The 12,513-nt window shown below is 32.5% G+C and overlaps 3 protein-coding genes across 3 annotated transcripts; all 3 read left to right on the forward strand.

Moving 5' to 3' along the window:
- The first annotated feature begins 495 nt into the window (after nt 1-495).
- LOC105623966 (soluble calcium-activated nucleotidase 1) lies at nt 496-2,395 on the forward strand. Its single transcript, XM_012205336.1, has 4 exons — nt 496-1,084; nt 1,696-1,899; nt 1,963-2,120; nt 2,183-2,395. Exons 1-4 carry the CDS (start codon nt 496-498, stop codon nt 2,393-2,395), a joined length of 1,164 nt encoding a protein of 387 aa, XP_012060726.1.
- Nucleotides 2,396-3,953: 1,558 nt separating this feature from the next.
- On the forward strand, nt 3,954-8,775 carry LOC105623967 (tetratricopeptide repeat protein 39C-like). The gene is made up of 10 exons (XM_012205337.1): nt 3,954-4,103; nt 4,452-4,589; nt 5,299-5,500; nt 5,761-5,959; nt 6,254-6,454; nt 6,840-7,008; nt 7,654-7,852; nt 7,926-8,177; nt 8,381-8,589; nt 8,665-8,775. The coding sequence occupies exons 1-10, from the start codon at nt 3,954-3,956 to the stop codon at nt 8,773-8,775; spliced, it is 1,830 nt and encodes a 609-aa protein (XP_012060727.1).
- A 1,487-nt stretch (nt 8,776-10,262) lies between these two features.
- On the forward strand, nt 10,263-11,948 carry LOC105623975 (SUN domain-containing protein 2-like). Its single transcript, XM_012205345.1, has 5 exons — nt 10,263-10,365; nt 10,656-10,787; nt 11,330-11,457; nt 11,512-11,679; nt 11,844-11,948. The coding sequence occupies exons 1-5, from the start codon at nt 10,263-10,265 to the stop codon at nt 11,946-11,948; spliced, it is 636 nt and encodes a 211-aa protein (XP_012060735.1).
- The last annotated feature ends 565 nt before the right edge of the window (nt 11,949-12,513 follow it).

Raw genomic sequence — 12,513 nt, forward strand, 5'->3', positions numbered from 1 at the left:
TATATATATATATATATATATATATATATATATAAAATTCAAAAAATGTTTTATATATCTTTTCCTTTATCTCTCTCGGTTTCATTCCTTTCGGTTCTTTTTTGACACATTTCGCGGGGTTGAATCGTACGGCTTATCTCTCGATTTTTGACAATGGTTTCACTTGCCAATGTTGCTTTTTGCATGTTTTGATCCTTGAATCATGTGTATTATATTGGGAAGCACTGTGTGTAACAGAGACGATCCTAGAATTATCGGAGAGAAATAGAGAGTGAACTTTTATTACATCTCAGTCACATGGCCAGGTTAGGTTAGGTTAAGTTTAGGTTGACGCCCCGTCGTGCAGCGATAATGCTGCTATTGTCACCGCAACGCGGAGATGGTGCGTTTAGGTTAGAGTTACATCGGCATTGTCAAACACATCAACGGACCGACACGGTCCATGCCACGTCTGTGATACGACGTGTAACGAGGTTAAAGAACGGCAGGGCGATCATGACCATGTCATATCTGCGTGATTGGCGACAGGCGTTGCGCGCCCCGCACGTCTACCGGGTGGCGAACAGCACGTTTCGCATCCAGGGCCCGTTCGTGATGTTGATTCTTCTGGTTCTGAGCGTGCCGACTTTTTTCCTCCTGTATCCGCTGCTGCACGGCTTCATATGCTCGCCGCCGAGCCAGACCCTGGCACAATGTCGTTACTACAAATACAACCGAACATATCCTACCTCGACACCCATCAAAACCTCCAAGGGTATTACCTATAGAATAGCGATAGTGAGCGACCTTGATCACGACTCCAAGCTCGTAAATAAGAAAGACACATGGCACAGTCTTATGAGGACTGGCAGTCTCTATTGGAATCCCAACAGTAATTTTCTATCTGTTATATGGGATGATAAAACTATCATACTGTCCTCGTCGTTGTCTATGAAAGGACGCGGAATGGAGCTGTCAGAGTTAGTGACTTTTGACGGCCGTTTGCTATCCTTTGATGATCGTACAGGAATGATATATTTCATCGAAGGCGATCAAGCTTATCCTTGGATTATTTTGATGGATGGCAATGGTAAAAATCACAAAGGTAGGTTGCTTAGTAAATTATTATTAAGTCACTCGTACACTGAGTACGCATTAGCTTGTTTTATGTAAAGTATCTAAATGCAGTGATATAACAACTTTTGCCTATTTCTGTTAATATAGATTAACTTTAATCTTAGTTCAACTTACTCTTCATCTTTTTCTAATTCTTAGAAAAATATAGTTAAAGAGTTAGGTGAATCACGATTAAAATTAAACTGTATTGGTAGATGTATATTTGACAATGAAATAATATATGTATGTTCTATTAAATAATGTGACAGTATCATTATTGAGTATTTAATTGTTTAAAATATTCATATATTTTTATACTTATCTTTAATTTCATGTATAGCAACTTGTAGTATGCACTAATCTAATGTAATGCAAAGTGAATTCGTTATACGATTTGATACTGTCATTGTTTCTGGAAATTGCAAGACTCATAACATTAAACATAAATTAACAGTAATATGACATTAATATTATAATTTTCATCAACAATATAAATGTAATATAACATTGTAACAATTATATTGTTGAGTAGAAAATTATAACATTGATGTTACTTTATTGAGGATGTTTTTCTTACTAAACTTTTATATTTACATGTAGGCTTTAAATCCGAATGGGCGACTATCAAAGATGAACAATTATATATTGGCAGTATGGGAAAGGAATGGACCACACCGTCCGGTGAATTTGAACATAATAATCCGTTATGGGTTAAAGTAGTGTCACCACGTGGCGAAACGCATTCCCTCAATTGGATTTCTTACTACAAACGATTAAGGCAAGCGATTAACATCGAATATCCAGGTATGCTGATATTTATAATTTATGAATACTCGAATTAATTTATCATACGTATACTTTGCGTAGGTTACATGATACATGAATCTGGAACTTGGAGTGATATACATAAGAGCTGGTTTTTCTTGCCTAGAAGATGTTCCTATGAACGTTACAATGAAACACGGGATGAAACAATGAGCTGCAATGTTATGTTGACTGCAGATGAAAATTTTGTTGACATTAAAGTGCGTTTTTAATTATATCAAATATTAGTATTTTGATAATAATTATTTAAAATTCATTATAGGTTATTTATATCGGAGATCTAATCCCAATCAGAGGTTTTTCGAGTTTCAAGTTTCTTCCTGGCTCGCAAGATTCTATCATAATAGCTTTAAAGACTGAGGAATATCAAGGACATACTGCTACATATATCATGGCCTTTACGATAGAAGGAACGATAATAATGCCCGAAAATAAAATAATGGATAAAAAATTTGAAGGACTGGAATTTATATGACCCTTAAGAATAGTTGTTAATTATTTAATGAAAATTGTAAATAAATGTACAGAATACATAGTCTTAAGTTTCTACAATGAGATAAAATTATTAAAAAGTTAAAATCGTTCTTTTGAATGACCATTACTGTTACATTTGGAACTCCAGAGTACAAATTTTATTCTCATCGACATTAAATGCCGGATAATAATTGTAAATACATGTATATGCACGACTCTACGTACTGATATTATATAATTCTATTCGTATATAAATTTACGATTGTGTTAAAAAATACAGGAATATACGAGATACATTACTTATATTATGTGTTTTTATTGTGTCATGTTGAAATAATGCTTTGATATTTAGAAAATTATAATTCAAACAAATATTAGAAACACAGCAAAACCGCGTGAAAAGATCCTGATATCTCAGATTTTTTGTTTTTACATTCTTTGAACTTTTTACGTTTTCATGACAAATTTTTTTTTCTCTTGTTTTTCTCATTGTGCTTATCGCGCGCGCTCAGAGTTACAATATGCACTTCTATGCCAAAATCAATAATACAAGTATATCTCCAGTCTGGAAGTGGTGGCAGCAGCACTGCGTTTCTTCAGCAGAGTTTAGTCAACCCGATGCACGGCAAGGATACGGTTCGCGGCTTGAAAATGTGCCGGAATTCGCGTGCATTTGTTATACAATGTTCGTTTACAGTTTTTTCGAAAAGTGACACTATTCCGGTAGTATATCAGTGTATGGTAGTATGTCGGATAATTATCGAAATTTTATAAGAAACGGAAGTGGCATTGAAATTTAGCATCGTTAAATGATTTTTCCTGCAATCAATATTTGCATTTTACATCCAGATAAAATTCGCATAATAAAACTCGGTTCATATATCAAAGATCTCGAGGAATAACACACTCAGCAAAAAATTCCAACTGTTCATTGCTCCGTACATAAATTTTAATTTTAAAACAATTTAGAAAAGAGAAATGAATGCATCAATAGAGATTAAATGATCATATATGACGACAGATCTTATATAACAACTGCATAAGACTTGATAGCTTAATCAGATCAAATATCTGCATCTAATCGAGATAAGCGCATTGTATGCGAATGGTAGGTTCATTCTAATGGCTCAATTTGCTGCGTTGAAAAATCAAAATTCTGGGATAAGCAAAATTAGATTTTAAATATGAAACGATTTTAAATATACATTAAAAATAGCTCTTCTTGCTTTGTGGCTTATCCAAGGAGAAAATGCGGTAAGGATGCATCGCACATCGATCAGTGATGACCGCAACGCGGCACTCTCGTGATGTAAATGTACAGGATATATTCCGTACCATGTATATATTTTCCGACCGTTGAACTTGTCTTTTGAAACAGCAATAAATCAACAATCATCAGTATGTTTGTACGAATAAGTGACCTTGATGTAAATTATCGATTGACAATCCCGCATAGTGGAAAGATGCTTTCCATTTGACGAACACGTAGCCGACAGTCTCGAGAGAAAGATTTTATTCGAATAGCTTTTTGAAATTTTTTTCACTGGAATAATACAACTATGGCGGAAGACGCGATGAAGGACTGGAAAATCGCCAGGACCGGCATCTCTCTGCTGCTGAATAACAAAACTGAGGAAGCTGAAGCTTTGTTTACTGAGCATCCTCATAGCTTCCATGTCAAAGCAGGCCGTTGTTTTGTTCTCTTCATGGTACGTAATCGCGTGATGAGCCATATCGATTCCACTGCATTCTGTGGAAGTACGTTTAACTCTCAAGGCCGCGAAAGAATGTTATTACTTTAATAGGTTTTAATAATAAATTGCGAACATTACGTTCGTGCATCGAAAAATATAAAATCGATACTGATTGATTCTACCTCGGACCAGACGAATCAAATAAAATTGGTAATCTACAATTCCATTACGGTATAATAAAATCATGAGACAAGGAGCGCGCTTTGCTTTGATAATCTTTATAACAAATACATGAAGCACACCTTGAATATTTTAACGCCTGTAGTTGATAGTAATTTTTAATGCATTTGATGAATTGTGTAGAATGCCCTGATGACTTTCGAAGAGGACAAATTTCAGCAAGCCACATTATTACTTAAAGATATGGAACGAGAATGTGCGGGCGATATAGGATGGCTGAAATCTGTAAAAAGTAAAGTGTTTAGAGCCGAAGAAACTGATGTAAGTTTTCTCACAGCAGGATTATTAATATAATATTTTATATTGTTTATGCTTGCCATCAATCAAAGTATCCTCTTTCTATACATACATATTAATTATTGATGAATATTAAATGTGTTTCAAATCCGAAAGTAATCGGTGCATTATAGTCATACACATATTTGAAATAAATATATTTAAAATAAATTACATATAGAATTATTATTCCAACGTCTATACCTATCAATTTTTACTAATTGATTTATTCACATAACGATCTTGTTCTAACTTATTATAATTTTATTTAGTTCTAATTTTCTAATTTACATCTGATATCAGATGCAAGCAAGATCTCGGCGATTATCATTGATCGTAATAATAAAAACTAAAATTCATATAAAATATAATTCTTGTATCCAGTAAAAAACATCAACTAACATTAACATATAATTGTTAGTTATCATTTCTTACTTAACGATATAACACATTATATTACAACGTTAGTAGGAAATTGTAACTAATATTTGTGTTAATATTAATTAGTGTTTGTTGAGTATAGTATCGAGACTTCAATTTAAATTAGCATTATACCATTCGATAAATTTTGATTATCGATACACTGATATAACGAAGTATCAGGCACCATAAAAAATACTTATACTCATGTTAGTAAACTTACGAGACGATTAGATTAATAAAAAAAAAGAAATAATTATGAAATTAATTTCAGAAGGACTATGTGAATAAATTAGAGCGTCAAATAGTTCTAGCAGATACACAGGTGTTCTCAGCTGTGTCATTGTTTCTTCAACAAGAGTTAACTGGATACGTTCGTGGCTGTTGGATGCTTCGCAAAGCTTGGCGTGTTTATCAACACGCGTACACTCAAATCTCGCAATTATATCGTCGTACCTTCGGTACAAATCCAACTGGTGCGTTAAGACCTCTGATAAGATTTATAAAATTAGAAAGATCAGCAAATTACAATTTCGATCATAATAACTTTGTGAGATTTGTAAATAAATATTTAATCATAACAGCTATAGTTTTATTAAATGAAATCTAAAGAATTAATAAGAATTCGATGAATAATTAATCCTTATATGATTGTTTTTTTTATCACTTTTTATATATAAATTAATGGAGCGTTTTTAACAAACATATTCCATAAATATATTCAACGTTTTTACAGAAATCAGCCCATGTTGTATCAATCCGAGCAACGGGTCATCTCTGCAGAGTCCGCAGAGCCCGGAATCTTCGGAATGGTCAATACCATCCTGCAACGGTTACACGAATAACGTGACACCCATGTCGTCACCATCAGGTCTGCGAAGCTCTCTATCAATGTTCTTCTCGCTCACTGGCATCACGTCTGAACAACAGACACCGTAATTGTTGTTTCTTCTTACTCAAAAATTCTCGTTTCTTTTGCCCATTATCCTCTCCTTCTAAGAGAAAGGCATTGCATGTTGGCACCTATCGACACATTTCACGGAATTGGATTTCCGATCACATCAACATGATTTGTAATTTTGATAAACATACACTGCTTCATAAATTCGCTTTGCGAAAGTGAAATTTGTGGTTAGCTTTGATCACTTTGCTTTTTTCCTCCCTCGCTCACACGGTCTATGCTCGCGCAAGTCGTACTTAAAAATAATAATTAAGAATATATTTCGCAGCTTTGTGGAACCTTCGGAGGTGACGCGTTTAATGTCAGCCGCAAGTTTCGGTTACGGTGTATACCAACTGTGCGTGAGTCTTTTGCCACCGTCTGTGCTGAAAGTGATCCACTTCTTTGGCTTCGAGGGTAACAGACAGTCTGGTCTTGCTGCTCTTATGTATGCACGACTTGGCGAAGATATGCGCGCACCACTCGCTACGTGAGTGTATTATGGATTTCGAATGGAATATTTTCCCTTAAGTGTATTTTTTTACAAATTAAAATAATTGAACACGTGCAAAATATTAGTACCTTAAAAGCATGATATTTAATATTATCCTTTTTTATATCGAATCTTTTTTTCTATAATATATTTTTCTATAATTGGGCGTGTACTGACTCTCGTTTATATAGAGTAAACTCTAAGAAAAAATTCTCTTCATGTAAGTTTTTCAAAGAAACAACGCTGCTCTACATCTCACTACGAATATATATATGAAAAACTAATAATTTCTAAGATTTTGTCTCAATCTATGTAGTCTTTCATAATTCTGGGAAATTTTCTATATAATACGGTTAGTCAATAAGTTACTATTTTGTCATAGATTATCTCTACTTTGGTATCATACGATTGTACGTCCATTTTTCGCGTTGGACGGGTCCAATGTAAAAGCGGGGGTCGCAGCAGCGAAGCAGTTGATAGCTGAATGTCATGCCGAATTCCAGAATTCTGCCCTTTTTCTCTTTTTCGCTGGCAGAATGGAACGTTTGGAGGTATTAATATTTGAGTACCAAATTATTTTCTATAATTTCTTTTATAATTTATGTTGTACAGTTAAATTCTCATTCATCTTTCAATCATATTTTTAAAATATATTATTAAGATTTTTATTATATACAAACTTTATTTATTATATACAAACATGTAATATTTTTTTCATAGTTTTATTCATAGTCGATATATTTAAGACAATCTTACCATATGGTATTATGAACCAGAACAACTTAATTTATATTAGCATCTTCGTACATTATTTAAGATGGTCTTAAAATAAAATGGATTATAAATGCCGCACTCAAATGTGTTTAAATATCTAGTTACTAGTAGAAAAAAAATTTATCATGCTTACAATTAATGAATCAGATTTGCCAGTCGACACCAACTAAAAATAATATAATATTAATATGTATATGTTTAATTTCGCACTCAGCGATATTGCGATAAATATAATATAACATAGTAAATGAATAGTTACATTGTTGAATTATAGAGAAATTATAATATCGATGTTTTATTACTTTTGTAAGTTAATAAGTTAAAATTTCATAAGTTGGTATCAATTAGGTGAATTCTCAATTCTATATATTTCGACTTTAATATAATATTATTCATTGTTGCATGATTCAATCGTTTCACAGACAAATGTCGATGCAGCTCTAGAAGCGTTCGGTAAAGCTGTGGAAGTTGCAACTCAGAGGGAAGTCAAACTATTGTGTTTACACGAGGTAGCTTGGTGCCATGTGATACGCTTGAGCTACGATGAAGCGTATCGATCCTTATTGCAGTTACAACAGCAGTCGAGATGGTCCAAGGGCTTCTACGCGTACTTAGCCATGGGTAACTTATCACCTCGATGCCTGAATAAATAGATTCAGATTTTTTTTTATACTCAGTTTATATCATGTTACAGTTTGTTGTGGAGCGAACGGAAAGTTTGACGTTCTCCTATCGCTGTATGGCAAGATACTTCCTTGGTTTCATGAAACGAAAAACGAATCGCAACTCGATGTTTTTATCATGCGCAGGCTGCCAAAAATCGTTGATAAGGAAACTGGACATCCTTACACAGTTCTGTATTATAAGTTGCTCGTATATGAGTCATTATATTTGTGGAACGCTCTTCCGTCTTGTTCCACTGAATCGCTACGAGAAATATCTCATGGTAATAATAAATTAATTTTTAATCATTCGTTTTATATTTTAAAATGTGTAAACAATAAAATTGCAATTAGTAATTGCAATTTAACATAGAAATCGAAAAATCATCTGAAAAATTGAGATGCGATTTAAATATTTTATGATAACTTGTTAATCTTTGCACAAAAAATTATTATTATCTTACGTATTATGTAATTTTATTATCAGAATGCAAGGAAAATCATTCCGAGGAGCCAATGGTGGGTTTGACTGATCTTATTGAAGGTGCAGCATTTCTTTATCTGGGGGACACCGAAGCGGCCATTAAAAGTTTCCGAAACTGTCTTAAATGTAGGTATCCGTCCAAGGACGAGTACGACCAGCATGTCAGCGCATTTGCGTTGTATGAATTAGGAAGTAGCCTTAATAGCAATAACGTAAGTATACTTTAACATACACATCTATATTTTCGTCTATATATTAATTTCTTATTTTATTGTCTCATATTTTAGAATCCTAATGAAGGCAAAAATTTCCTGTCAAAAGCGCAAACTCAGTACAAAGATTATGACTTTGAAACTCGACTCAATTTGCGTATACATGCCGCCCTGAAAAATATATAGTGACGTTAAGCGTAATATTACATCATAATGTGAGATAGTTTTAGTATCGAAAAAAATAATAATATTTGGATACTACAAAAGTAACATTTTGTATATGTCTGTCGTCCATGATCTTGTTATTTTATTTAATAATAAAGATCAACGAAGATCAGATTTAGGTGATTACCAAAGATATAATTTTATGGATCTTTTCTTTTTATTTTATTAGTATTATGCTTTACGTATAAGATATTGTTGCAAATGTAATTCTATGCATATAATTTCTAAGATGAAAGATACTTTAAAGCAGACGAACATTCTGTCATATACAATTTATCATGTTATTTAAAGCGAGATTTTATTTGCAAAAAATGTACTAAATTTTGCAGCAGATCATAGCAATTTATACGAAGTAAACAAGTTATAATATTACATTGTAATATTACAAGTATTACGAGTATTCTTCTATCCCGTCTAAAAAAATATATGCAATATCTGTAAATGGAATTGGATCACAATTTTTTGCACTATTCGAAAACTGCTCGCTTGGAAAATCATGTATATGTACACGTTTTAGCATTGTCTATAATGTCTACATTCCTTGTACATATCTTGTACACCTACAAATAAATTACATGAAAATAGAATGACAAAATATATTTGAATATTTCATTAAAAGAGAATGAATCTTTTCTTTCAATCCAGAACTGTTTGATATTTATTTATCGTTTTCATGTTTTTTTCTTCCCTGTATATTTACATGTTCTGAATCGTGATTCATTTTTTTTGCAATATATCGATTATGTAGATATATGCGATGCCGATTGTCAATGACTGTCCAAGTTTAAATACATACTAACAAAGATATTACGAATAAAAATACGCATAAAAAGCATTACCAATATCTAACAATTTTATTTCATCAACTTAGCTTAGTTTTTTCTAAGAGTATTTTTTCTGAGAGACATAATTACGTGATGAAACGACGCTGATGAGCGCGCGGAACGCCTTCTGTTGCGTTAACGCAGGAAATTATCCGAGTGTCCCAGCAAATTGCCATCAACGATTCTCTTGGTACCATAAACTCATCAAACCTTTCGCATTCTGTGTCATTACGTCAATGCTCGGTACGAAATCTTTAATGAATTAACTTATAAAAATTTTCGATCGGTTTTCTTGATATCTTTATGCGATCGATTTATAAAATTTAGTATAAATTTAATTTGTATGTCAAGGAATTCCGTTATTTTTAGCGATATCTGTATCCCATCTCTGCGATAAATATGCTGCAAATGCGTCATTAAAAATGATTAAGGCAGACTTGGGAAATCTCAGATCTCATTTGGATACTCTCTCGGTAATTATTTGTTATCACAATATTTTTTCAAAGTAAATATTTTTTACTTTAATATTGTTACACGATATAATTGACGCTTATTTTATTGTAAAAAAAAATTTATTATATTATATTTCTGCAAAAATTGCATTAGTTAGAAGTAAAGAACGTAATGGAGATGCGTGATGAGCTGAAGAGCAAATTGAAGGAAGTAGGCAGCGTGATTCCAAAAATGTCAGAAGCCATTCTCAATCTGAGGAATGAAGTGTCCGAAGGTAAGAAAGGTGCGATGTATAAATATTGACCGGATGCTGCACTTAGTGCAGTGGCATTTTTCTTGACATCAAATATATCGACTAAATAGAGCGATGTATTATGCTTATTTACATCGTAAACGTTCGCAATGAAAGCCTTTCTCTTTGTATCATTCACGCGCGTCTAATTTTATTTCATTATATTTTTATATTTTTATTTTTATTGTTTTATATTTATATTTTTTTATCTTTTTATTCAACAAATGATTTTGCAAGTTTCTAACATTTCTCACAAGTACGCGTTACAACAGAAATGAGTCTGCATATGAAGAATTTGCTGAAAGCTTTGTCACCGGAGACCGTTAGAAATATGGTGAAAAATGAATTACAAACATATGACGCCGACAAAACTGGAAGAACGGATTACGCTCTTGAAAGTTCAGGTTTTATCCAATAGTCTATTTTTACGTAGTTTTTTTTATACAGAATATGTTAATTAAAGGGCGCTCTGCTGCGACCTGCTAACAATTTCATGCGTAAGTAGGATACTTACATACAAAGGCACAAGTGGCCTTTTTATTTCTTTTTTTTAGTCTATTTGAAAATAACTTGCACTTTTTGTAACTTTTCCCAGTAACTATCATACAATTTTATTAGTTACAAAGATATGCAATACATTTTTTTTGCAATCGCAAAATTATCTTTTTCCCATAAATAGCTTCCTTGATAATTTCCATTAATAGATATTTCCTTGATCGTTTGGAATAAAAAAAGATTATAAAAGAGGGCATAATAATCTAGGTAAAGCATAGAAGCCATAATAATCAAAGAGAATTGATTCTTTCTGATAATAATATTATAAAAACGTCATCATAAATTCATTTATAAGTGACAAATGAAGTTGTGAATGTTCTATGGTTATTATGACTATATTCTATTAGGATATTCTACCCAGGAATACATTTTTGATCGCATCATCACATAGTTCTTTCCGCAGGCGGTGCGATTCTTTCGATACGAGATACCGAACCATACTCGATTGGTGCACCTGTACTCAGTCTATTTGGCATACCACTTTGTCAACAGCAGAATACACCCCGGGCTATGATACAGGTTATCTGACTATATTTAATATCACTGACATTCTGATCCCAATGTATTTACCAGACCGGCGTTTTGCCGGGCGAATGCTGGGCCTTCAAGGGCAACAGGGGCAGCGTGGTGATTCGATTACTCGGCCATGTGTACGTGTCCGGAGTTAGCCTTGAACATATCTCTTCATTGATATCCCCTACTGGGGAAACTGCTACGGCGCCAAAAGATTTTTCCGTTTGGGTGAGCTGATTATACAACTATACATGTAATATTATACATAGTTTGTATATTGTAATATCGTTAACAAATATATCTTATCAGTATTTATCATTATATGTATAAACATACAAACATCATATTTAGTACTTCAAACAACTGTCGCATATTATATATATTGATTTTAGGGTTTGTCAGATTTGGATGATAAGAAGCCTTTCTCATTTGGCAATTTTACATACGATAATACTGGTTCGCCGTTGCAATACTTTGAGATTCAGGTAGAACAATAGGCTTTTATATAATTAACATTTATCTTTGGAGTTCTCAGTTGTTAACTTTTCAATTACATGAGATAAAAAAATTGTTTATAGAATCAAATAAAAAAAGCATACGATATAATCGAAGTAAAAGTACATTCTAATAGTGGTAATCCAGAGTACACATGTATCTACAGAATACGGGTGCACGGAACACTTAGTGAAACGTATCAAGTATACGAAAATCATATTTTTTCTAAAATATTATTGTTCTCTTACTTCAAAAGCGACATAAATAAAAAAAGTTTTTTCAGAATATGAGAAAAACTATTATTCAACGTAACAGAAAATTATTGAGCAATCAAATATCAGTAAAAAAAATATATATTTTAATATCAAATGTTATCTTTGTTATTTTTTAATTCACAATTCTTTAAAAAATTACTCTTAATCATGACGATTTTAACGACTTTTAAAAGAATTTTTATTTCTTTATAGTTATGGTTTTAACAATTTTTTATAATATTAAGTTACCTCACTTTTGATGAATGATAAGATAATGTTTATCTAACTCATAATAACAAGTCGAAAATCATGT

This window comes from Atta cephalotes (assembly GCF_000143395.1).
Source record: "Atta cephalotes unplaced genomic scaffold scaffold00069, whole genome shotgun sequence".
In the NCBI taxonomy this organism is placed as follows: domain Eukaryota; kingdom Metazoa; phylum Arthropoda; class Insecta; order Hymenoptera; family Formicidae; genus Atta; species Atta cephalotes.